This window comes from Polistes fuscatus, unplaced genomic scaffold (assembly GCF_010416935.1).
Source record: "Polistes fuscatus isolate 324 unplaced genomic scaffold, CU_Pfus_HIC Scaffold4, whole genome shotgun sequence".
Classification (NCBI taxonomy): Eukaryota; Metazoa; Arthropoda; class Insecta; order Hymenoptera; family Vespidae; genus Polistes; species Polistes fuscatus.
Window position 1 is genome coordinate 6,932,715 of NW_025113118.1, and position 26,623 is coordinate 6,959,337.

The 26,623-nt window shown below is 27.8% G+C and overlaps 5 protein-coding genes and 1 long non-coding RNA gene across 9 annotated transcripts; 4 read left to right on the forward strand and 2 right to left on the reverse strand.

The window, feature by feature from the left end:
- The first annotated feature begins 1,618 nt into the window (after positions 1-1,618).
- Positions 1,619-10,785, forward strand: LOC122521373. 2 transcript variants are annotated; one of them, XM_043642045.1, is made up of 6 exons: positions 1,619-2,014; positions 6,018-6,184; positions 6,915-7,132; positions 7,914-7,988; positions 8,433-8,616; positions 10,218-10,785. In XM_043642045.1, exons 2-6 carry the CDS (start codon positions 6,025-6,027, stop codon positions 10,331-10,333), a joined length of 753 nt encoding a protein of 250 aa, XP_043497980.1. In that variant the 5' UTR covers positions 1,619-2,014; positions 6,018-6,024; the 3' UTR covers positions 10,334-10,785. The 2 variants fall into 2 exon arrangements, with proteins under 2 accessions (XP_043497980.1, XP_043497981.1); XM_043642046.1 differs by lacking the exon at positions 1,619-2,014 and adding an exon at positions 4,463-4,876.
- Positions 10,786-15,543: 4,758 nt separating this feature from the next.
- LOC122521374 lies at positions 15,544-16,014 on the reverse strand. The gene is made up of 2 exons (XR_006304748.1): positions 15,796-16,014; positions 15,544-15,708 (listed from the first exon to the last, which is right to left on the reverse strand). It is a non-coding gene; the product is annotated as an uncharacterized LOC122521374 (long non-coding RNA).
- Positions 16,015-16,754: 740 nt separating this feature from the next.
- LOC122520706 (small ubiquitin-related modifier 3) lies at positions 16,755-17,980 on the forward strand. Its single transcript, XM_043640921.1, has 3 exons — positions 16,755-16,965; positions 17,053-17,178; positions 17,270-17,980. The coding sequence occupies exons 1-3, from the start codon at positions 16,948-16,950 to the stop codon at positions 17,402-17,404; spliced, it is 279 nt and encodes a 92-aa protein (XP_043496856.1). The 5' UTR covers positions 16,755-16,947; the 3' UTR covers positions 17,405-17,980.
- A 695-nt stretch (positions 17,981-18,675) lies between these two features.
- LOC122520995 (COP9 signalosome complex subunit 1) lies at positions 18,676-21,001 on the forward strand. 3 transcript variants are annotated; one of them, XM_043641367.1, is made up of 5 exons: positions 18,676-18,768; positions 18,892-19,145; positions 19,356-20,477; positions 20,542-20,676; positions 20,767-21,001. In XM_043641367.1, exons 2-5 carry the CDS (start codon positions 19,038-19,040, stop codon positions 20,842-20,844), a joined length of 1,443 nt encoding a protein of 480 aa, XP_043497302.1. In that variant the 5' UTR covers positions 18,676-18,768; positions 18,892-19,037; the 3' UTR covers positions 20,845-21,001. The 3 variants fall into 3 exon arrangements, with proteins under 3 accessions (XP_043497302.1, XP_043497304.1, XP_043497303.1); XM_043641369.1 differs by having other exon boundaries at positions 19,066-19,145; XM_043641368.1 differs by lacking the exon at positions 18,676-18,768 and having other exon boundaries at positions 18,783-19,145.
- Positions 21,002-22,055: 1,054 nt separating this feature from the next.
- Positions 22,056-23,042, forward strand: LOC122520997 (mitochondrial import inner membrane translocase subunit Tim8). Its single transcript, XM_043641370.1, has 2 exons — positions 22,056-22,403; positions 22,817-23,042. The coding sequence occupies exons 1-2, from the start codon at positions 22,275-22,277 to the stop codon at positions 22,985-22,987; spliced, it is 300 nt and encodes a 99-aa protein (XP_043497305.1). The 5' UTR covers positions 22,056-22,274; the 3' UTR covers positions 22,988-23,042.
- A 298-nt stretch (positions 23,043-23,340) lies between these two features.
- Positions 23,341-26,600, reverse strand: LOC122520998 (ufm1-specific protease 2). Its single transcript, XM_043641371.1, has 10 exons — positions 26,259-26,600; positions 25,907-26,116; positions 25,487-25,696; positions 25,242-25,385; positions 25,069-25,159; positions 24,727-24,987; positions 24,348-24,494; positions 24,137-24,257; positions 23,812-24,065; positions 23,341-23,712 (listed from the first exon to the last, which is right to left on the reverse strand). Exons 1-10 carry the CDS (start codon positions 26,295-26,297, stop codon positions 23,501-23,503), a joined length of 1,689 nt encoding a protein of 562 aa, XP_043497306.1. The 5' UTR covers positions 26,298-26,600; the 3' UTR covers positions 23,341-23,500.
- Between the last annotated feature and the right edge of the window lie 23 nt (positions 26,601-26,623).

Below are 26,623 nucleotides of genomic sequence, written 5' to 3' on the forward strand. Positions count from 1 at the left end.
AGATTTTTCTTACTAAATGCTACATGTGGTTTATCCTGCTAAAATGAAATTTTCTCTTTCGTGTAACGTTATCAGATTTAAATACAAAAACAGGGGAGGTAGCTAAAACAAACAAACAAACAAACAAACAGCATATATATGATAAACGAAATTTGACTATTTTGAAAATTGACAAACATCTAAACTAATCGACATTTGCTGGAAAATAGAATTAACGTCGAAAAGAGCGTGAAATATAAAAAGAAATATTTAAAATTCAATCGCTTATTTCGTTTCTCGACGACCGAGTCGAGTCTCGCTCTCGTCGCACCACTGTCTACGGTTACAATAATGTAATGTCTAAGAATTTTTCTGAGATTGTACATATTATCTTTTTTACTATTAAACATTTTGAAAAGCGAATTTACTCGAGAATTTCTCCAAACGATTTTTCCCAAGTTCTATATGTATATAAGAAAAAAAAAGTTAATTTTAATAAAAAACTTACGTAAGTATATATAAATATATATATGTATAAGTAATTAATTAATATTTACACAGATGTATACTATATATACAAATTTTATAAAAACATAACACCTATGCATAAGGACAAAAATCTTATCATTTGTTTCCACAAAAAAAAAATAAAAATTCGAAAAGTACATACATATCTAGATGCACAATTTACTTAAGTATTTACGTGCATAAAAATTAGTTAACTTTTTCGATTAATCGATACCGAATAAATAAATTTTACAAAATAATACGAGATACATAAACACATATGCATATACATAAGATAAAAATCACGTAATTAGTTCCTGAAAAAATAGTAGGTACTCGTATAAATACTTGCTTATACATATATATTAACTAGACAAAAAAAAGAAAACAAAATAATTCATTAGAAAAAAAAACACGATACACAGAGGTATATGAATTAAATAGCATTTGATTTTTTTTCAACGAGTACAATGTACCGTCGGTTCCGTATACTTCACGTGTTACGCATACGCGAGAATATATTAAAAGCTTAATAGTCATCTAACACGAAAATAAACACAGATAGATAGAGAAGGAAAAAAATGGAGGAAAAGCGAAATGGAAAAGAGAAAAAAGTACAATTTTCTGAGCTGTGAATTTATACGCATCCACGCGAAAATCATTAACACTAGATTTACGGATATTTTGTTCATTATTTTTGTAATAACTTACAAACATTGTTTGAATGGCGGATTGAGTAAAAGGGAAGGAATTAATATTTACTATTATTAATATATTATATATTAATATTTAATTATTATAATATAATATATTAATATTTATATATTATAATATTTAATAATTATTTATATTTTTTTAAGTAACTAAAAACCTACATACGTTTTTAAAAAATACTATTTAAGTTATATATATGTTAAACAAATTTTTGTAAGGAGTCAAATTGGCTCGGTCCGTAAATCTAGTGTTAACAATAATAATAATGATAAAGAATAATACGAGATAATAAGAAAAACGCATAGAGGGTTTTGTAGATGCGCGGTCGAATGAAGGAAGGGTCGCCACGGAGTTGAGCTTGCGCGGAACGCACAAGCTCGTCCGCACTCCATGCACCCGCCACCCCCCATAAGGAAAGGAAGGAAGGAGGATCAGCAGAAAACCCGGAGACTCTCTCCTAGAGCGTTTCGCGGACTGTCACGGATTCGCACGTTCGTGAAAACGCGAATGAATTTTTTTGTATTTTGCTCGTGTTTACAACGAGTTTTTTATATACCTATTATCGTGATATATTTTTTTTCTTTCTCTCTCTCTTTCTCTCTCTCTCTCTGTCTCTCTCTGTCTCTGTCTCGCTCTTTTTCTTTATTCTTTTTATCAGAGACAAACACTTTTTTTTTTGTTAACGTTATCCAATATAAAACTGAACGCAACGGAAGATTAAAAATCAAGATCCAAATAGGAAAGGAAAATAAATCAAAAAGGTGAACATTAATTAGTCCAATTGTGAGCAAAGACGATGGACCATCGTCGACAGGTGCGTGAACCTTTCTTCAAATAACTCGCGTGGTGGAGCTGTAGGTGTTTTTCACTTATGTGTATATGCATATATATATATATATATATATATGTATGTATATATACGTGTGTGTGTGTGTGTGTGACTCTGTCGTTATATATATTTATATGTATATGTATCTATGTATGTGAATATAGTATTGTAGTAGTAGTAGGTGTGACGAGAGGGCTGAAATACTCGACTCGACGTGCTTCTTCCCTCGTGTAGACTCACTCACTCTCTTTCTTTCTAGCTCGAGAACGGACGAGTATATTCGATCGATCGTATAAGCAAACTCGGATAGGACGATATCAAATGGCATGTTCCTGGAAAATTACTCAGGGATATTACTTACTTCAACTATCTCGTCAACTCTCTTTTCCTCTCTCTCTCTCTGCTCATTTTCTTTTCTTGAATTTCATTCTCTTGGCATATTTATTAACTTTGTTTTTATTCTTTTTTTTTTTTTGAATAATAAACCGTTCATTTTGTTTTTAATTTGCTTTACGTTCTTTTCTTTTCTTTTCTTTTTTTTTTCTTTCGTGGGTGGGGTTGATAACAACTGCAACGATATTGATAAAGTAAGAACATATTCTAGTCTTTTTGTTTGAAAGTTAGGTTCTTCTATTATACAGGGTTAAAACGATTACGTGACTCGTAAATGATCAGAACGATCGATCTGACGTTTTTATTCCGAATAGTTGTAACGCGTGCATGCAAATTTTTACTTTGCCTTCCTAGATTCTAATGTTTTCTATCTCTCTCTTTCTTTCTTTCTCTTTCTCGTTTTCGTGTTTACGATCGAATTCATGCATGAATGATTTTTTTACGAATTTAGATCGCGACGATGATTAATATTTATGGAAAAAAAAGAAAAGAATTCCTTTCGTTTTTTTATATTACTGTTTTTTTCTTAATTCTAGTCTAGATAATCTATCACGATATATAACTTAATCTTGAATATGTTTTATTTTAATTAATATTATATAATTCTTTGTTTACCTATTAATAATTATTGACGTTATGCAAATTAAACTTCTCGATGAATTTAATTTCTTTATTTTATAATTTCGATACAATTTATCACTGCATATCTGTAATTGAATCTATTATACGTTTCGTTCCAAACAAAAATTCTGTTCACTTTATTTAAAAAAAAATCTAGTATTTATCTAATCGTAAATAAAAATATTTGCATAGCTATTAAAAAATGAACAATTCTTCGATATGCTTAATAATTCAAATTTAAAATTAAAACAACAATAATCACTCAAAATCAAAAAAAAATTTTAAATTAATAAAAAAAAATTAATTCAAATTAAATTTAATTAAACAATTGCACAAAATTTAATTCAAATTATTCATTGAAATAAAACAAATTTACAAGTTGCACAATGTTTCATAAAATAATTAGTCAGTATTTTGAAAAGTTTCAGAAGATTTAACGTTCGAACGATTAATTTTATCTTCAACAATTTTCGATATCAAAAAGAGAAAGAGAAAGAGAGAGAGAGAGAGCGAGATACAAGATTTTAACGGTATTCCAAGAGTTACTTATCATCGAAGAATAAGAAGTCGTTGAGTTTCTTGAAAACGTAGACAATGTAGGTCACGAAGAGATACTACATACGTATAAAATACGTATACATACATATGTACATCCGAAAAAGCCTTTAAGAGTCTCAACTTCACGACACTCTAAAACACTTGGCACCGACCGTATCACCCTTCTTACCTTTCTTCATTCCAACCCTTATATTCACCCTCTCTATATCTTTGCCTCTTTCATTCTCTAACATGAGTATACATATACACGTCTCACAGATTTTTCTTTCTATCATTTTTACTCACACACACACACATGCATAAGTACACATTTTTAATATTCCTTTTTTTTTCTCTCTCTTTTACTCACAGAAATATCAAATATCTTAATTTTTCTTTTTTTATTTCTCTCTCTCTCTCTCTTTCACACATACATAAATATATATTGTTTTTTATAAGTATATTTCTATCTTTCTCAGATACAATTCTTATATACATATTTTACGTTTTTTTATTCTATCTCTATAATTCTCACCTATTTGCATTAATCTTAGATTTTTTTACACATTTTCTCTCTCTCTCTCTCTTTGTTTGTTTCGATCTCATATATAAATCTTGCTTTTCCACTCTTCCTCTCATAAATATATACAACTCTTCTATTTTTCACGCGCTCTTTCTCTCTCTCTCTCTCATTCTTTCTCCTTTCCTTTCCTCTCTTACATAGATACACAAATTTTGCATTTTTCACGCACCTTCTTTTTCTTTCTCTCTTTCTCATTCATGTTATCTTTCTTATTCTTTCACACAAATTTAGGTATATGCTTACATACACATTTCTATAGTTTTCTTTTTCATTCGAATGCTTTATACCACCTTCCTTCCTATGCTTTACCTGGCTCGCCGGTACACTGTGTCAGTTGCAACTGCGCAATGTCCGAAAACTAGCCGGAGGAGCACACCCTTCCGCAACTACAGTTCGCAAGACGATTCCGTCAGATCATGATCATACATTCCGATCAAAATGATCATTTTTGATCGATTTACAACGATTAAAACGACGACAATTTACAACAACGATCGTTAGAAATACATTTTTTGTATCTGAAGTTAAATTAACGAAGGACAAATTTATACGTTTATATAAGTGTGTGTGTGTATATAGGCTTACATATGGAACACGTTTCAACGGTAGAAACGCGGGCTCTTTAATTAGCGTATCGCAAAATGAAAGAGTCGAGACACGTGATCGATAACAATACACGTGAGTCTTCTTTTAAAAATCAATTGTGAGTAAAGGTACGTAAAACAGAGATAGAAAAAAAAATATAAAAGAAAACGAGAGATTAATGCGTTGATTGGATTTAATTGCTATTTTATCTATTATTATTATTATTATTATTATATATATTTCTTCTTTTATTTTTATTTTATATATAAATTTTTTATTTATATATAGATATACAAATTATAAATATATAAATATATATATGTATATATAAATTATAAATACTTAATATATATAATTCGAGTATATTTCTATACATAAGAACTACATTTTCAATCGACTTTTAATCAATCATGGTTGATAAAATGCACATAAACCTTTATATATATATATATACATATCTATATAAAATAAATTTATAAGTACGCGTTGTATAATAAAGATCGATCGATTATTATCGGTACACGTGTTTACGTTTATCTTTAATAGGGTTTTGCTCAGCTTTGTAAAAAAATTCCTTTCGATTAGAAAAAAAATACGGAAAGAGAAAGAAAAAAGTTATGGAAAAGGTTACTTTTGTAAGAAATGTAAAGAAATCCATTATTGTATACTTTTAAGTAGTATATATATCTATATATACGTATATTACATACTTACCAACGTCCTTACAGTATCTTCGCATTTTTCCTATTTTTCTTTTTCATTCGGTATAACGAGCACCGCCACTTAATTCCACTGTAACAGCCCACTCGACAAAGATACGGGTGTCGACCTTCAGAAGGGTTGCTTTTTTTTCTGCTCGACTGCTAATAACTCCATTCGAGTAGATATTTTCTTCTTCATTTCTTACTTTTAATTGTGTGTCTCTTGATCTTTTATTTGTTTTATTATATAACCTCACTTATATATATGTTAGATAAAATATTATCGACAATTAATTGACTTACACTCGTGAAATTATCGATTCGACGATTACGATAATTATTACAAAACAATAGTTTTATTTAAAAAAAAAAAAAGATGAAATATTTAATTTCGTAATAAAGTGTAAAAGAAATAAGTTCGACGAAGTGGAAAAACATCAGTTTCGATTTGACTAATAGTAATAGTAAGCACTTTGTCTAGTTTTAGAAATATAGGTTTCCTCTTTCCTTTAAACACGCTTCTACGAGTTTCTAATTAATCGATACTCGGAACATTATTAATTTCCAGGTAAATTATGATACACGTGTCGGGAGAGAACGCGCACCGATACGAACGTGTAAAGCGCAAGGGTACCGCCTTCCTAACGAACCTCTTTAAGTCAAGAAAACTCAACTTAGGGATGAAGATCAACGAGGACGAAGAAATGGAACGTTCTCCTAGGATCGAGTCACCTGGTATGTTTCCACAGATTTATATATATATATATATATACCACATGGTCTACGTAAAAAGTTACATAAAAAAATTAAAACATCCAATAATTTCTTAATTAAAAAAAAGTATATGTAATTTACACTTATACATTATTCATTTTTATTGACATTATAATTAAAGGAGTACTTTGAAAAAAAAATATATATATATATATATTTATTCGTTACTGTTTTTAATGAATTTCATTTGACGATAATAAATTGAGAAAAAAACAATTTTCGATTAATAATTCTTAATAATTACAAAACAAACAATTTGAAATCAATCATTTCTGAGTGTTAATTAATTAACAATTTTATATACCTTAGGAAAATGAATTTATATGTATATATAATGTATATATAATATATATATAATAAAAAAGCAATTAATAAAATGTACTTAACGTCGAACGTATAATGAATTATTGAATTTAGTCTTAAAAAGAGTAGTTAATGAATTCTAGTTATCCATTCAATGACGATGGAGAACCACTATTACCTAGTTCCATATTTCAAGTTGCATTACATAAATATTAATAACAAATAATGAGGGAGAGAGAAGTTGTTCGTTCTATGTAAAGATTTCGTGCTTCGTTTTATCGAAGCACCAAATCAATGCAGCTAAACGCATATATACGCATATATATATACAAATATATAAGTGTGTATGTTAGTACATATATACGAAATGTAATATATGTACCTTTAGCCATTATCGCAAACACGTGCCGCCGAGGGGGAAACGAGAACGACAATGCCGTGTCGAGGATTCCGTCGACCTTGAGCGTCACTGCCGTCGACGTCGACGTTGCTTGTCAGCCCTCACCGTCACACTCTTTTTTGACCTCGACACCAGGTAGAACGCGAAACATTGATCAGGATATGGAGGCAATCAGGCTCAGTCGTCAGGATAATCCATATCTTCAGGTTCGAATTTTCAAAGGAATCTTCCTTATCTTCTTCAATTTTCATCTCATTATCTCATAGAGATATATTCATATATAAATTATTTATTTATTTATTTATTTAATAATATTTTATTGACCCTAGAGCTTAGGTTCCCTAAAGTGTAGTACAATATAATATATATAGGTGAAACAAAATTATTAATAATTATTATTAAACTTATCATTATAATAGTAGTAACGCACAGAAATTAGATAAAAGTATAATGGTTCTATAATAGTAGTATATAATATAATAGTTTTTAAATATTATATATAGAACAAATAAAAATCTTTAAATTAAAAAAATAAGAAAACAAGAATAAACATGATGAGACATATAATTAATGTTAAATTATTAATAATAATAGTATGACAATGTAACAAAAAAAAGTACCCTCTGCGTCTGAAAAAGGGATGATTTATTTTTAATTTAATTACTTTTTTATCTTCTTTTTTTTACTTCTATACTTTGCTTTATTTAGGTATTAGCATGCAAATAATGCCAAGTAACTGACAGTAACATTATAACGATATTTAAAAAAGAATATAAAATGGAGAAGGTAGTTTGTTATTTTCAACTTTGTGTCACTTTTCTATTTTTTTTTTTTCTTTTTGTTTTCCCCTAGCTACGTCTTTTAACAGTAATAGTATAGAAATTATTAAGAAAAATAACAAAAGGAAGGGGATGGATAGTTTGTTATTTTTATTATAGTCACCTTTATTAGTTGTTTCTTCTCACCTCTATATTTTCTTGTCTTCAGGTATTGGCCAGTCGCGAGAGTCTTGTCGAATCGATCGGAGAATCAGAGTCAGACGATGCGAATCTTATGTCTCAAGTAAGTACTTGTTGTAAAGATTTAGATATAGTATTGAATTTAAGTATATATATATATATATTGGAATAAAAGTTGCAGTTATATTCGTATCAGATAGGACACCGTTAAAAAGAATGTCGATGTATAATACAAATGTGATCTTGAAATCTCTGGAGAAATTATATAAACTGACCTATTTTTATTGAAATAGTAAATATAAAATGTGATTACGATAACGTTCCTATTTTCTTTGAGAAAACAATCAAACAAACAAACAAACAAATAAATAAATAAATAAACAAATTTTTCGTATTCTTAAAAAGCAATATTTTTACCTTTTTTATAACTTTATATTTGAAGTTTAAAATATAAAAAAAACAGAAACCATATTCGCACTTTCATATTACTTTTTATTTTGTAATTAAAAGTATTTATAACACGATCCCCTCTTAAAATAACTTTCAGGAGTTATGCGACACGGACCCTTTGACCCTGGCCCAAGTACACGAGCACCTAGTGCGTAGTCCACCCCCAGCCTCTTGGCCACATTCAACGGCGTTTGATTTTTCCCGACATAATCAAAATTGTGGAACTCACAGGAGAAACGAGCAAGAGCTTTCGAGAAGTGAACCTTCTACGGATATAAGAGGTGAGCTTTGAAAAATGAAAATAACACACACACAAAAAAACAAGCATAAAGAGATTGGATTTTATGGTCGTAGAATAATGTTCGATCGAATCTTCGTTTAATTTTTTATTAAAATCTACTTATTTTATTTTTTCGTTGTCCCATTCCCTTTATAAAAATACGACAAAGTTTTTTTTAGTGTGTGTATATCTATATAATGATATTATATCAGTATGATTCATCGTTCCAAAAAGAAATTTATTAATCATACGAAGTAGGAAAAGTTCTTTGATATTATCGGCCGATCTCTAGAATCATTATCTTATTTTAAATGCGGATTATCTAAAAACAGATTAAAACGGGGGCGAGTTTTAGTGAAATGTCATCAAAATTTTATTGCAATGACGTAAAAAGATGATATCCGTGACCTTCTCGATGTATAGTTGTGTTATGCATTATTTAGATAAAACGGAAATATTCCTCTCTTTTTTTAATTGTCTGCCTTATAAATATATTTGCATCTCTCTCTCTCTCTCTTTTTCTTTCCCTTTCTGTTTCTTTTCAGTGTATTTTTATTTTTAAAACCGTATAAACGATTAGTCGATACGTCGATATTAATGAATTTTAATTAAATATATTTTCTCGACGCCGTCTTGGGGTCAAATCCTTCCCATTTTCATCCTCATCGACTTCCCACCACCTCTCAACACTGCTTCTTCGATCGGTCTTACTATTTGCGAAAAAAATATGCCACGCTTAGTTTTTTTTTTCCTATCAATTTCAGACTCCTATCTGATGTGAACGTTTTCCTTTATCGGACATTAATTTTTTTCTCTTCTTTTTTATTTTTTATTGTTGTTGTTTTTATGATGTTTATGTGAGAGAGAGAGAGAGAGAAATACTTGCAGTTCGAATTATTCAAAATAATAATAATAATAATTTATAATACATTTATTTATTATGCTTACCTATTACCAATATTAACACAAGTTACTTCGTAGATTTAAAACATTACAAATTTTTAATAAATATTTATCAAGTTCGATAAATAATAATAAAAGTTTATTTTATTCGAAAACGATTAAAAATTTACCGTCCAGGCAATTAACGATGTAAAATTGAATTTTAAGCTTTAAAGAGTTATTTTAGAACCCGTATTAATTAAACGTCTTTTATTCGTATCGGTGAACACTATAAGTCCTCAAAATATCGTACTTCTTTTTTCTACTACCCTGTATAACTTTTATACATATAAAAATACTTTTCGAAGATTGTAAATATTTATAGAAAAAATAATAATATAATTATTTATAATATATTTAATATATTATAAATATTATAATAATATTTATAAATTTTAATATGATATGATATATAAAATATTCTCTATAAATATATTTATAATATATTATATTATAATATAATAATATATATAATATAATTATAATATATTATATATTATAATTTTATTTATAAATATTATAATATAATAAATATATTTAATATATTATAAATTATTTATAATATATTTAATTTTATTTAATTCACACACACACACACACACACACACACATACACACAACACACACATTTTTTCTTTTTTTTCTTTTCATTTGTTGCAGATCGACACTCGCATACCTTCTCACTGTTACACCCAACTCCGATAAGAAGCTTTTCGGAGGTACGTCGACTTCACAGATCAGCTGATGATAGCGTTCAATTGATGTCGAACGAATAAGACAAATTTAAAGATGATTAATTCATCGAGATTATGATTTTATTCGACACATCCGACTTGTCCTTAATTGGACTGCATTTTCGAATGTTGTCGATCGAGAATGAAGAAGAAGAAGAAGAAAAAAGAAGGGTTGTGAAAATGAATCGAAAATTTTTCATCAACCTCTATCTCGACTTTGAAAAATGTTATGGAAGCATTAATCGGTCGATTTTAATCTTTTTCTTTTTATCTAGTCATCGCATATGAGATAACTAATCTGAATGTTTAGTTATTCATATCATAATTCTTTTTTTTTTTTTTTTTTTTTAGTTAAATACGATATTTTCAATCTTCATCATTTTCGTTGTCTTTATAATATCATCGTATTTACTCTAATTTGAGATATTGCGCGCCAAAATGTTATTCCTATTATTTTCTGTTCGTATAATTATGGATACAATCTCGAGAAGAAAGAGAGAGAGAAATAAAGATAAAGAAAGAAAAAGAAAGAAAGATAATAAACGTAAACAAAAATTTGTTGAAATTGTCATAAAATAATCATATTTAATATCAATTGATATCAAAGATATTTGCATATATACGTAGAGAAAGAGAGAGAGAGAGAGAGAGAAAGAAAAATGTTAAATTTCCCCTATAACTCTTCCTTTCTCTAGTTATTTTTCTTTCTCACGATAAGTTGCGCCTTAGATTATTATTTTCCGACGATGAGAAAGAAAAATTAGCCGTCAGTCTTTCCTCGATAGTACCTTATAAATAAACTATACGAGTGATATTAAATGTTTTTTACGGTACGGACGATTCCGTTATGTCGTTCAAGGACAACGACAACGATAAAAAACTTGTATCGTTTTTTTTATTCTCATTAATAATTAATAATTATGAATACTATTATTATTATTATTATTATTATTATTATTATAAATATTATTTTTATCATAATTTAATAGAAAATTAATGAATCGTTTGAACATTTAACTTGTGCTATAAAATAATTTATATATTAGTTAATTTAAAGAAAAAAAGAAACAAATATATCGATAGAGAGTTAACGGACACATCTTTTGTTGTTATCGTTGAAAAAAATATTATTCAAACATTTATCGCTGATGCACAAGTTATTTATATAAACGTACATATATGTGATATATGTATGTGATATATATGAGGGTGAAAAAGAGTTAGTTGCTAAATCATTTTTAAACGTCTCATTATTTTGACAAATATTACGTTCACTGTCGCTAGTCATGGATAATAATATATCACTGTTATATAATTTTGATTAATTCATGTTTATAATACATATGTATGTTTGTTTTTGTTATTAGAATTTTTCTATTAGCAATAATAATTCATTGATCAGATTTTAACTGTTACACGTGCACATAAAGAGATACTGCAAATAAAGAGAAAGAGAGAGAGAGAGAGAGAGAGAGTGAGAGAGACAGGAAGCTCGTAACTAATGTTTGTTTCTTTAAAAATTCATATGAAACTTTCAAAATTTCGTCTAAAGTAAAAAGATTACATGAGAAATAAAGATAAAAAAAATATACACATGCACGCACGCGCACATAGTCAAAGAGAAAAGAAAAAAATAGACATCTTTTATTTAACAATGATGAGGCGTTCATGTAAATCGTACAAACAATGTTAACGACATTTGCGCGATTATAATTTATATAATAAATTGTTATAAATTAATCTTCTGTATAATTGAGAAAAAGAAGATAAAATTAGAATGAGAATTTCAATGATTATATATGATAATTATAAAATATGACAAATTGTTAATGTCATTTTCTATAAAATCTAAAGAAAATGGCAAAGTTAGAATTTTAAAACAATTCGAAACTACATAAAGTGAAAAATTATGAAATTAATATAAATCAACGGCCAAGCCACGTTAGATTATTATTAGTTCCCGGCAGATAATTTAAAGAACTATAACAACGTGGGCACGATTAGTAAAATGGATGGGGGTGACTTGTTCGGAAAAACCGTGTGCTGTTGATTCCAGAAAAAAGTAGTAAAAAAATGCGACCTCCTGGGTAGTATTGAATAAGTATGAGAAGTTGTTAATAGAGAAGTAACTCAAATCCATAAAAGGGAAAGTAAAAAGACAAGAAATCAGTATGATCAATTTTTCAATTCGAATGATTTACCTTTGTTTTCTTAGATGTAAAATCTCGTTTATATATGATATTGTAAAAATAAGAAGAAAAATTAAGAAGAAAGGCAATAGAATCGTCATTTTTTTTACGCGTGTATGAGATAAAGATAATGAGAGATCGAGAAGTTGTTGAAATTTTTAAAATATGTGACTAATATAGCCACGCGATTCTCAGCGATTACAAAATCTTTTATTGCACTCTTATATCTTTTTTATTTCTTAAGGAGAAAGAATATATATATATATATATACTGTATAATATATTTCCCGCGTAACATTTACGAGCACACGTCAGTCAATATTTTAACGCACAGATATTATTTATTTGTTCACAACTTAATTCGTTGTGCATAAATACATAAGTATTTAATACGTACATGCAACATAAATAGATACACATTTTCTCTATGAGAAAATTTACGGCCGTTTAATTCTCGAGAAAGGCGAGAATTTTATTCGAGATATTATATACAAATTGAGAAGCAAAAATCGGCACGAAAAGAAAAATAATAAATAAATATATATATATATGGTGGCCGTGTTGAGGAGAAACTATGACCGATTTGTTTTCATTTATTTTTTTATTTTTTTTTATAATTCTTTTTTATTTATCTAATTAATTTATTTCACCGAAGAGGATACAAAAGTAAACGAGAAAGAGAAGAAAAATACTATGAGGGAACTATGAGAATAAAAATATAAAAAAAAAAGGTAGATAAAATAAAAATCAAATAAAAAATTCGAAAACGCGCGGAATCATAATGTCTTCCTTCGGACGGCCACTAAGGAAACGCCGTCTCATTTTGCACGGCTCCATTTTAGCAGGGTTTATACGAATATTCAAAGTAGTATCACATAAGAAAAATAATATATATAAAATGTGGATATATATATATATATAATATATACACACATGCATATATATAAATTAGAAAGTTATTAGAAGTCCAATTGACTTGGCCATTGAGAATTGAGATTAATTATATTATATGCCATTTATTATAATACATGTGTATATAATATATAAAAAAAAAAAAAATATATATATATATGTACAGGAAAGGTGAAAGTTATGGGCTCATTGTTCAACGGATTGCATCGCGAAAATTGATTGTTTGCACTGCAAAAATAATTGTAAATGTATTATTTTCCGGTAAATCTCATATAAATTTGTATTATTATTTATTTGTATTTTTGTTTTTAAAAATAAATAGATCATTCAATACGCCTAATTGAGCACGTAAGTAAATCAATAAATATGTACGCGTACTTATTGCATCGATAGTTCCTGAAAGATTACAAAAGTATAATATATAACCGAGATATTAGCGGTATTATCTGATACTGTACAATGAGCCTTTAACTAAATCTGTCCTGTATGTGAGAATAGGTGAATTAGAATTTCCAAGATAATTATAATCATTTTAAGAAAGATAACTGTGGAGAGATGATGAAAGCAAAAAACGAGTTTGATTATATTCATTCATTTGCCATAAATCGAGAGGATTCGACGTTGCTACGTTGACAATTTTTTTACGACTATACGTTGTTTCAATGTGATTTAATATTTTATACAAGAACTAAAGCCTTGGATTACCAACATCAATAACATTGTTTTTGAAAAAAATTGACCGAGTTTTGGAAAATAAAAAGAATCATTATCATTTCAAAGTTAGCGACCTTTGATTGATAAGAAGCATAAATCTAGCTTGACTGATCTCCGAAGCATTTATTCGCAAAAACACCGATACGTCTGTTAAATCTACTAATAGACGAATGTTTAAAAGATAAGAATTTTATCTTACCGCTATCTAACGGCCTATGCAAGCCTCAATTCCGATAGATAAGAATATGTACGTTAAAAAAAAAAAGTGAAAAAAGAGAGAAAAAGGAAAAAATAAGGTGCTCTGTGTAATGAACTTATTACAACACGTTAGACATTTATTAACGCAACGCAATTTCGAATTATATTTGTGATGTGTATTAAAACGGTCAATCCACTAGCATCATCAACTTTACCGTATCATAATAATGTTAATCACGTAATCTCACCTCCTGTAAATTTCGCCAATCATTAAGAAGAAAAGGAAAAAAAAAGGAGACAGACTCACACGCACAAACGATGATCGTATGGCGTTTTTGTGATTGCACTTTGAAATTACGATCTTTAGATGTGTGTGTGTACGTTGTTTTTCAATAAATATAAAATATATTTGTGTTACTGTAAAGAGATAAACATACACATACACACAAATAAGCAAAGCCTTAACGTTTTACCATAGTGCTTGATGTTCATTTATGAACGTATTTAGTAGTAAAAGGAAAATTTCGTTAAAGGAAAATAGTAAGTTTTATTATTTAGGTTTATCGTTTGTTATAATTATTCAATGGATACATATATTATATATAATATAATTTTAACTATTTAGATATTAATAAATTTAATTAATATCCATTACTTTTTTTCATTTATTTCGGTATATTCAAATAGAAAATCTTAAAAATGTAATCATTTTTTTGTAGCAAAGAATAGAAATATTCAACAATCCATATATTATGTTCGCGTTCAAAGTATGAGAGAGGATAGATAAGTAAATACTTTAATTTATTTTCTAACGAAAAGAAACAAAAATAAACCAACAGGTAAGACGCTGGCTGGAAGCCGCTTGGGCTTTTTGCAAATTCGTTGTTCTTTTGTCGTAATGTTATCATATAAATCAAGATATCGATAATTAATAGATCTGTATCATTCTCCAGATAAAGATAGTATCTCCGAATTCTAGGGAAAATATTTGTGTGCGTCATTCGAGCGACGTTTAATCTAACCTAGTCATTCAATCTTTTGAAATAAAAGAATCCGTAAAAGAATTTAAATTTCCCGCAATTTTCCTACATCAAAGATGTCTCTCAAGAGAATATTTCCTGAACGCGGCAGCTACAAGTAAGTTCATTCAGACTTTTTTTTATAAGCTTCTTTTCATTTATATTTTATTGCACGAGAAAGAGAATAAGATAGCAAGAGGAAGGAAAAAATAAACGAAAATAGATAAATTTTGGATTTATATCATCAGAGTATCATCGCCAAACAATTCGACGCAAATGGCTGAGATCAAGAGGACCGAACACGAGGAACCCAGTGAAGTTCAGTACGAAACAAAGATGGCTACTACGTCGCTAATGCCGTCCTCTTCGTTACCGACTCTTTCATCTACACCAATGCAACAAAATCAAAACATAGGTTATGATGTCATTGATACTGCGCCATTAAATGCAAGTACGGCTTTTCAAAATTTACATTGGGAAAACCAAAGGAGTTACAAGAAAGTCGAATTCGATATCGATTCTGGAAGCCAGTCGTCGAAAGATAATAAATGCGATAAATGTCTCATTAATTGTCTTTATTACACGCATGAATGTTGTGACTGTACCATTTTATGACGATTCTTCTTTTTTATTTTTTTATTTAGAAAAAATAATTAAGGATCTACTATAAGGAATTAATTTAAAAACTGCTTTGAACAAAATGAATGATATTGATTACATTATATTTTCATATTGTAAAATAAAAACTTTGTTATATGGAAAAAATATAATATGTATATACTTGCATATGTACTTTAAAACTCCATTTTCATGATACGTAACATGAAATGTAAGTATAGATTACTTGAGTTCTTAAATTTACACATAAAACTAGTTACTTTTAATGGCTTTCCACTATTTCCACTATATACAATAATAATATTATTTAAAATTTACAATAATTATTCAAATCAACATATGATTTCTTCGCGTACTAAGCAAACGATGCCAAATATTTTATCCTTTTTATAAGCAGCTTAGTTCTATCCCTTTTATGCCTTCATTGGTCACTTCACCATCGCTTGATTGGTCAGTCCGCATCACGTGTACTTTGCTGTATATGTCTATTGGTGGGTTATTGCAGTGATTGGTCAGTTTGTCCATTTCCTGTCAATGTGCTTTCCGTTGGTTTCCGGTGTTTTAATGTTTCATCAATATTGCCCTAAGTATATTAGCTATTTTAAATTGATATTCATAGTAGATATATATAAGTATTTGTATTGAAAATATATAACAAAAAATTGCAAAAATATTTTTATTGATTTTGACTATTAGAAATATGAAATTTTAATTTCTGAAACTATTTGATATATATTGTAAGTACACAATTGTCATCCAGATGTCTCATTGGTTCTTGTAACTATGAGTACATTAACAAAAAAGGTATTACCAACTGTGATATATACATTTCGTGTATAATCGAAATGTCGTGGGTATTGCTATAAAGCTAGAAGCGGGATATTTATCAAATTCATAATATATCAGATATATACCAGAAAAATCTAATAGTTTATCTATTAAGTGTTTTCTAAGAATTATAGTATCTTTCGAAAAAATTAATAGCGCTGTTTTTAAAACCGTAATCATGTCGGACGAAAAGAAGGTAACGTTTTATAACCTTCAAAAATGTCACTGTTTACAACGGCATAAGGTTAAGTAGTTTAATGAACAACCGCTCTTTCTTTTATAGGAGACAAAAACTGAATCAGAGCATATAAATTTAAAAGTTTTAGGCCAGGATAATGCAGTAGTTCAGTTTAAAATTAAGAAGCACACACCTCTTCGAAAATTAATGAATGCTTACTGTGATCGAGTAGTAAGTAAAATATTTTTCTATTTACAATCAATCGTTCTTCCTTATTATTTATATATTTTAACGATAAAATGATATTTGTATTATCTAATAGGGCTTAGCAATAGCAGCTGTAAGATTTAGATTCGATGGACAACCCATAAATGAGTTGGACACACCGACGAGTCTTGAAATGGAAGAAGGAGATACAATAGAAGTTTATCAACAACAAACAGGAGGAACGTGTTGAGAGAGGTTGAGAATTTATTAATACGCAACAGAAAAGTTTACAAACGGACTAAAAGAAAATTTATCGTTCCAGTGTATATCTTTCATAAGAATGTTAGTGCTTTCTTTTCACATGTGATCATCTTAGTCATATGCTTCTTATTATAGTGTTCTCTAAGAGAGTACATACATTATATTACTTTTCTGATATTTTTGGCATATTTTTTATTATTATTTACGTTAATAAACATTAACTAATAAACTTTAACTATTAAACTTTAACGTGTGTTGCAAGATAAAAATTTGATTTTTTATTTAATATGTGTTTTAAACATTTATTAATTTACATACATATTGAACATGTTAGAACATTGAACGTGCAACTGTTTAATTACTATTTGATAATATATCAAAAAGCTTTTTACTTCTTTTAAGTATACGTTTTAATAACGTATTGCAAAAACACAATGTTGTATACCATTATGTAAGCAGACAAGTTTTTATGAAACAGAAGTCTTTGTATATGTGAACATTTTCAGGACAATTTTCTCTACAGTGTAATAATATACGTTTTAAATAATAAATTTTTATTTGTAAATATTTTGTTTCTGTATTTAACAAAATGTACAGGAACACAACTAAGGAATATTACTTTAATATCGAAACTCATCGTATATTTAAGATTTTTTAAACGCCCTTTGCATTTTATAATTAGATGTTTTGTCAAATTAATGTTATTTTATAAACCAACAAGAATAAACACTGTATTATCTTTTTTATAAATATTTTCATTCATTCAAATTATGTGTATAAGCCAATGAGTGTGTGCATGCGTTATCTTCTAGGACTGCAAATAGTGATATTTTAAATACTATTTTATTAATTATTTAATGATAACATTATTATACAAGATATAAATTATCTTGTCCTTTTTAAAGACTATATTATAATATATTATACAATTATGCGATCAGGATATTTAAATTACATATATATAAATTGATAAATTAGTATATAAAACTTTATCAAATTAAATGAAGAAAAAATAATAATCAATTTAATAATTTTTTTCATATTTTAACCTTGATATTTCAGTAATATAATGCTATGTAAATATATACAATAGATTTGAAATATGGTATCGTGTAGTAAGCGTTTATAACTGTAGATAGCGCAACTAATCGTTCTTGCATTAATGTACGATACGCTATTATTTTCATTTTAAATCATATAATTACATATAATTATTTTATATTATTCATTCCGCGTGGGAGCAAATAATATTATTTATTTTATTGCACCATTGTTTTTGTATTTGAAAAAAGAACAAATTCTATATTTGACAGAATTAACGAGAAATATAAAATCTACTAACATTCCTTCACCGTATGTATTACATTTTTGATTTTCTTTCGTATATTATATATAATATACGATTTTTCTCTAGATCTATAGTCTATAGTTTATTGTACGGTCAAAGTTAATAAATGTGAATCTTCGAAAATCTAGATAGATAAGACAATAGATATTGGAAGGGTGGACAGATTCTTTCTATTCACATAAAGACTTATTTACGAAACGTTATATAGAATTTTTCCTGACCTACGGTATTAGTATAATGTTGATGTTCTTGGATTTAAATTAATACATATGATATGTTTACTATACAACAAAACATGGTAGAGCCTATGCAAGTTGATGTTCCGGCAGAAGATAATGATAATGCCGAAGAAGAACCCTTTATCGTTGAAAATCCAACATTGGTATGTGCCAACAATAAAGATAACCTTAAAAATTAATTTCGAAATTTTATTATTATATTTTCGTTAGAAAAATAGTCGTCATTGATACAAGATAAATTGAAAATTTCATATTTTGTATCATTTTGTATTAGAAATTTTGTTGTATAGATTAATAAAATTATTTAATATTAATGTATGTCGCATTGACATGAGTTATATATTTATTTTCAGGATTTGGAAGTTTATGCCAATAGCTATACCGGCCTTGCCAGATTATATAGGCTCGTCTACATAGCAGATCATTGTCCTGTATTAAAAGTAGAAGCATTAAAGATGGCAATTTCTTATGTGATGACTACCTATAATGTTAATCTTTATACAAATTTACATAAAAAGCTTCTCCAATGTACTGGTACACCTGGACTACCTGATATTGCTGCCCAATCGACTTCTCAAGATATGTTAACAGTAGATCAAATGTGGCTAGAATCTCGTACTAAAAAGGCTGCTTTAAAATTAGAAAAATTTGATACAGATCTCAAAAATTACAAAAGTAATTCGATTAAAGAAAGCATAAGAAGAGGTCATGATGATTTAGGAGATCATTACTTGGATTGTGGCGATCTTGTCAATGCTTTAAAATGTTATTCCAGAGCACGAGATTATTGTACCAGTGGCAAACACGTTGTTAATATGTGCTTGAATGTAATTAAGGTTTCGGTTTATTTACAAAATTGGTCACATGTACTTAGCTACGTAACCAAGGCCGAAAGTACACCAGATTTTCCAGATGTTCATAGCAAAGACAGTAATCAGACTATAATAACTAAATTAAAGGTTGCTGCTGGATTAGCTGAATTAGCTACAAGACAATATAAAATGGCTGCTAAACATTTTCTTCAGGCGTCATTAGATCATTGCGACTGTCCTGATTTACTTTCACCTGGAAACGTAGCACTTTATGGAGGCCTTTGTGCATTGGCTACTTTTGATAGACACGAGTTACAAAAACAAGTTATATTCAGTAGTTCGTTCAAATTATTTCTTGAACTTGAACCACAGCTAAGAGATATTATTTTTAAATTTTATGAATCAAAATATGCATCTTGTTTAAAACTACTTGATGAGATTAAAGATAATATACTTCTAGATATTTATATAGCACCACATGTAAATGTTTTATACACACAAATTCGTAATAGAGCATTGATCCAGTACTTTAGTCCGTATCTGAGCGCTGATATGAGACGAATGGCAACTGCATTTAATAGAACGGTTCCCGAATTAGAAGATGAATTGATGCAACTTATTCTCGATGGGCAAATTCAAGCTCGTATTGATTCTCATAATAAGGTAATTATACTTAATGAGAGAAGAAACATCCATCGTTTTTATCTGATTATTATTATTATTTTAGATTTTATATGCCAAGGATGTAGATCAACGGAGTACAACATTTGAAAAATCAGTTTATTTTGGTAAAGAATATCAGAGACGTACACGCATGTTAATTTTGAGAGCTGCTATGTTAAAGAAACAAATTCATGTAAAGGTAATAATAATTCTCTTCCTCGTGTTTATTTCTTAAGTATAATATTATTTTTCTTATCTACATAAGTTAATGAAAAATTCGTTCGTACAGAGTCCGCAGCGTGATAATACGCAAGGAGGAGAAATGTCTGTTGCACCCGCAAATAGCAGTTTAGCTCAAAGAAATTAAAATACTCTACATCTGTTCAGATCCGTATTGGTTTACTTCTATATGCATATTGAATTTTTCTGGTCAGCTAAGATATAATGTAATTTGTTATAGTTATATTCAATGGATTTTATGCCAGTGTACCTCAATTTTCAAAATAAATAATGTATATAAATAACGTCATATTATATGCAAGATCCGGCCAAATAACATGTACATACCGGGTGTCCCAGCAAATTTACCACTTGGAAATCCTATTTATTTCAAGTGATAGAAAAGTATTATTGGTAAGAATTATTTGTTATTAGAAGGCTAATACCATACAAACATTTGTTCATACTTTTTGAGATTTCAGATTGTCGATCTTTTTTTAAACGAGAGTAAATATTATTATCGTGGCGTAGTAATAGAAGTGAAGATCTCAATGACCTTGACGTGATCTTGAGGAAAATCCCAAAATAATTGAACACGTTATAAGCGATAAATTAAATCTTATTCATCGCGAGTATAAAATTATAGGATATTAAGAAAGGAGAATTTGTGGGTTTGAAAGGAGAGTCAGGGATAGGACAATGGTTTCACCCGTATGGTCTTGGGAGATAAACCAAGGCTCGCGTAGGCAGGGGCGCGTCCCTGAAGTAGATCTGTCAACTATCGGGTTCATAGTTGAGTATCTACCCGCTACCTAATGAATCTTATTGAATATTAGTAAATATAAATTTCTTGAGAGCTTCATTTTTTTGTGGAAAGATAAAATTCTTGAGTGGAGAAAAAGAAATGACTTGATTCTAATTTATGATAACGTTACGTTGATCTTACTCCATTGCATATTTTTTTGTTCAAAGCGCTTAGGAATTTTGATTGTTATCAGTAGTAATTGTTTCTATCATTAAAAATAAGCGAGATATTCAAGGTGGTTGAGTTAATTGGGACATCAGGTATATAAGCTGACATAACATTGTGAAAAATTAGAATAAAATATTTTGATTCGTAGCTTCGTTTTCGAGAAAATCAAGCTTGAAAAATGTATTCAATTCGAATTTAAAAATAGTTTTTGTATTTAATATAATTTATTCGTACGTATTTTTTTTAAAAAGTATGTACACTTGTGTACTTTTTATTGTGATATATATGCGCTCAAATAATAATGTAGCGATAGATTATTTGATTTAAAATTAAGATATAAGATAAATATTAAAAATAATACATTTTTGTGTGTGTGTAATATTTCTTATAATATAATAATTAAATCTTTGTATGAGAAGTACGCAACATTTCTTGATATAGCCAATTAGAAGAGAGAACATTTTTCGCTTTAATTTCTCTTCCATCGAGATTTATCGATATATCGAAACATTGTATAACCCGAAGTTGGTTGGCTAGCACGTGTGAGGTTGGAATAAATATTACAAATTATTATTGAAAAGAATTCGTACAATAATTATTAAGTCATGTCAAATTTACTTGACAGTCCTCTTGACAGTACTTCTCTTGACGATGATGTCAAACCAAAAAAGACTGATACCGAATTACAGGAATTTTTAACCATTCAAGAAGAGACGGCAAGATTTAATGCTCAGGTAATCAGAATATTAATTGCTTTATACTTTCGCTATTGTTTTATTCAGTATTGAATTTAAATGACAATATTAATGCCAATTATATTTATCTTTTTTATGTTATTAATATTAAACGTAGCGATGCTTTATGTATACCTATTTCTACCAAGGCGGGTCAAATAATTCATCTTCAAAAATTCGTATATTTACAACAAAAAATATACCATTTGTACGATAAGAATTTTTGATTCACAAAATAACACTATAACTTGTAAGAAATTCTGCCAGAAAGTTTAAAAAATTTCATTTGACCCGTCATTGTAGATTTAGAGTTAATATTTTATGTAATTAGTAATGTGCATGTTTTTTGAATTTAAAAAAGATCTTATTTATATATATAAGCTTGTACTAACCTTTAATGGCATTTATTTTAGATTCATGAGTTTAATGAGTTATGTTGGGATAAATGCGTTGATAAACCAGGAAATAAATTGGACAGCCGGACAGAAACATGTTTAAATAATTGTGTCGACAGATTTATTGATGTTTCATTACTTATCACCTCCCGGTTTGCTCAGTTGTTACAGAAATCTGGTGGAATATAGAATGTATTTTATTTGGTGTATATCTATACATTCATATACATTTTAATAATGAAATTATTTAATGTATATTCAATTGTATTTTAGATATATGATAAATAATTTAACGACCTAAACTATATTTTTTTCTTAGAAATCAATTCTTAGCACGTTAATAAAATTGTTATCAAATAAAAACAATGAATTAATGAAAAAAAATAAAATATAATATATGGAAAATTTATTAACATTGATTCATAAAGTTGTGTAATATTATCCTATAAATTTACGTATTTATTTTACACAATATGACATGAATTAGCATTCAGCATAAAAATGTAATATGTTTTTAAAGTTAAAAGAATAGAATTTAAATATGATATAAAATTTTGTCTTATATTACAATGTTTAAATTATAATAAATATAGATTAAACATACACAGTAGTAGAGAGTGAACATCTTTTAAATAATACAATTAAATTCATTAATATATTTATATATATAGATTTTATTTAATATATTAGATTATTTTTAAATTATATACATATAGGTCTTTGTGGAAGGCACATGTTATAGAACGAATCTCTTCTCCAAAAATCTTTACTTTTCCATCCACACCATCCTTTATTTATTATAGTGCTTAATTTGTCAGGACCGGTATAATGTGGATCTAAAATTAAAAATTTAACTTCTCCGGTAGATTCATTATAATTAATTCCTAAAATTGTGTGAGCTAATACTCCACCGCCTATGAGAAAATAAAAAACAAAACGAAACATACAAAAATATATAAATTTTAATTTAATTCAACAAATAATATTAAGTTGATTACTTGTTCCAATCTTACCAATCATAATTGGTGTTCCTTGTGTATCGAAATGATGCGCAATAGCTGAAGCAAAATTCGATATTTCCTCTCCGTTCGTAGCACATAATATGCTGATATTAACTCCAAGAAGAGTTTCTAAAACAAAACCTACTTCGGTTGAGCCAATCCATTCTTTACTATCTATGAAGTTAGATGATTTGTCACCTATATCAACTAGACACTTTTGTATTTCTCTATGAGACGGTATTGGAATATTGGTATATCCTTGTAATCTATAACGTTTATATGTTAATAAAGATTAAATCATAATTTAAGTTTTATAGAAAATTATTCAATATCTTACCTATACCAAGATATAATTGTTTGAAGAGACCTATAAGCACATCCCCATCCATTATCATCAAAATCATTTTGCATATAATGATGGTACGAATATAATCCATATACAATACTTGTTTTACCATCTTAATGAAAAAAATTAATATTTAGCACAATATCCTATTTTTTTTTATACAGTAATCATTTTAATTATAAAAATAAAGTTAGAGATATACCTTTAATACTTGGAACAGACTCGTGAGGATTTATAATCAAATGATTGTTTTGTAAATCGTTAGAAAACTGTACACTGTTTGTACGCCGGAAGTAAGGTCTTGTTAAATCTAATGCTAATGTTGTGTGCAATTGTTTTATGCATGGAACTAAGAAAGATTTGTATTATATATTTTTTTCTTAAGTTTTACTTTTATATATATAGAGTGTTCTGTAATTGATAGTATAAGCGAGTAGGTACTAGTTAAAGTTTTAAATTTATTTTTCTCTAAAACAAAGCCTTATATGAAAACATTGTATTTAACATTTTTAGAATGATAGAATTGCTCACTTATACCATTAATTACAGGACAGTTTGTATTTTTCTATAAATTATCTTACTCATTTTATCGTCATTCCATCCATTTATATAAGGCACTGTTAATACATGTCCAAGCTTTCGTGGTTTAAAATTAAACCATTCCAATGGGATTTTATAATTCTCGCAGATAGAAGGATTAGATTTCCACAACATTATTATAACATTTATATATTGACATATAGATTTGATTAATGCTTTATGTAATTCTATAGAAAATGCACGACGATCGATTAAAATTAGTCTGTCAATATTAAACGTATATTCTATACTATCAAATGCATCTGTAATATATAAAGAAAATATTAGACTTATTGTAAATTAATATAAAATATTATAGATTTTTATGACAAAGCATTACTTACATTTTGTTTGATGTAATACTGGAGCATGTTCGCATACAGTATAAGATTCTTGTTTAGATATTTGTATTAATGCATTTGCATTTATTGCGTTCTAGCAATGAAAAGTATCATTTAATAGAAAATTAAATAGATTAAAAATATAATAAGATTTTTTCAATATACTTTGTACTAACTATGCTATGTATGGATCCACCATTCGTCTTCGAATGAAGAAGTTCTTTGAGTTTCGCATTTTCTACATCATCATCATCTTTATTATTATTAAAAAGGTAGATTTTCTTGGATGGAAAGTAAAATGCTACTTTTCCAGATGAAATCTTATTTCAATAATAGTATTATTATTTTGAAATAATAATTAGCAACGACTAATAATTATATATATATTAGATAATAATTAATACTTTTATGCAAGACTTACATGTTCATTAACCTTCTTCAATGTATCTAATATTTGATTATTTTCACCAATTAATGGTATACCTAATTGTATTCTGATGTATGCGAATTGTTCTTCCAATTGATTTTCATTAATTATTTCGATATTAAGTAATTGATCTAATTCTTCATTGTTGTAAAAAAACCATTCTGTTTTCGTAATATCAGGCGAATACTTCAGAATAATCTTGTTCTTCAAACATAAATTATGATTATTTCAAAAAAATATTTGTGTACAGCAAAGAATTACGAAGGTGGGTAGAAAAATTTTAAGCCTCAATAAAAAAAAAAGAACTTTTATTTTTTTAAACAAAAGTTCGTTTAACCAAATATTAGATTAACAACTTTTCAACCCACCCATTTGATTTGGTTTTCATTTATTGAAAAATGACGTTCTGCTTACTTTTACAGGGTCAGGAACGTTTTGTTCAATTTCTCCAATATACAATATTCCACAAGGATCTACATTAGTAGGTAAAAAACTTTCAAATGATAGAATATTAAAAACGTCATTACTATCATTATCAATACTAAATGTTATAATTGTTAATGTATCATTATGTGTTATTCCATATAACCGACCAGTAGCTTGGGTAGTTAAAGTTTTTAATCTCTAAAAGAAGTAATGTATTACAAATCAATCATTCTTAAATATGTTTTATACAATTAATTTGTTAATTTACACAATTTTCAATATTTTTTTTAACCATAGAAAATTATATGTATATTATTTATATGTTTGTATTTTATATTACCTCTACGATGCTAGATAAAACCTGGATTTTCGGCTGCATTTTTATAAAAAAGAATCACAATAATTATATTATCAAAAAATGTGCAATAATTTTCAAATCATACTGCCGTATGGAATATTCATTAGGTTAAACGTAATAACTTTTGGTTTGTGCATTCGTGAATTTAGATAACGTTTTTATATGACGTTAAATAGACAACTGTTAGTAATGATCGAAACGAGAACTTATAAAAATCCTTAAAGGATATTTAACCAATTGGGTAATAAAAAAAACAGTATATCAATCGTTCTCTTTGCTCACTAAGTACAGTGTTTTAAAATATGGATCCTTTAATTCTACTATGAGAAACTTTATACAATGCCATC

What these genes read in the sequence shown, in the direction of transcription:
- LOC122520998 (XM_043641371.1), bottom strand. Translation starts at nt 26,297, where the DNA reads ATGCAGCCGAAAATCCAGGTTTTATCTAGCATCGTAGAG. An exon ending in TGAAGAAGGTTAATGAACAT is followed by an intron (nt 25,386 to 25,486) that starts GTAAGTCTTGCA and finishes TATTGAAATAAG; the next exon opens with ATTTCATCTGGAAAAGTAGC. An exon ending in ACAATTATATCTTGGTATAG is followed by an intron (nt 24,066 to 24,136) that starts GTAAGATATTGA and finishes TAAACGTTATAG; the next exon opens with ATTACAAGGATATACCAATA.
- LOC122520997 (XM_043641370.1), top strand. Translation starts at nt 22,275, where the DNA reads ATGTCAAATTTACTTGACAGTCCTCTTGACAGTACTTCTCTTGACGAT. An exon ending in CGGCAAGATTTAATGCTCAG is followed by an intron (nt 22,404 to 22,816) that starts GTAATCAGAATA and finishes CATTTATTTTAG; the next exon opens with ATTCATGAGTTTAATGAGTT.
- LOC122520706 (XM_043640921.1), top strand. An exon ending in ATGCTTACTGTGATCGAGTA is followed by an intron (nt 17,179 to 17,269) that starts GTAAGTAAAATA and finishes ATTATCTAATAG; the next exon opens with GGCTTAGCAATAGCAGCTGT.
- LOC122521373 (XM_043642045.1), top strand. Translation starts at nt 6,025, where the DNA reads ATGATACACGTGTCGGGAGAGAACGCGCACCGATACGAACGTGTAAAG. An exon ending in TCCTAGGATCGAGTCACCTG is followed by an intron (nt 6,185 to 6,914) that starts GTATGTTTCCAC and finishes ATGTACCTTTAG; the next exon opens with CCATTATCGCAAACACGTGC. An exon ending in ATGCGAATCTTATGTCTCAA is followed by an intron (nt 7,989 to 8,432) that starts GTAAGTACTTGT and finishes AATAACTTTCAG; the next exon opens with GAGTTATGCGACACGGACCC.
- LOC122520995 (XM_043641367.1), top strand. Translation starts at nt 19,038, where the DNA reads ATGTTTACTATACAACAAAACATGGTAGAGCCTATGCAAGTTGATGTT. An exon ending in TCGTTGAAAATCCAACATTG is followed by an intron (nt 19,146 to 19,355) that starts GTATGTGCCAAC and finishes ATTTATTTTCAG; the next exon opens with GATTTGGAAGTTTATGCCAA. An exon ending in GTATTGATTCTCATAATAAG is followed by an intron (nt 20,478 to 20,541) that starts GTAATTATACTT and finishes TTATTATTTTAG; the next exon opens with ATTTTATATGCCAAGGATGT.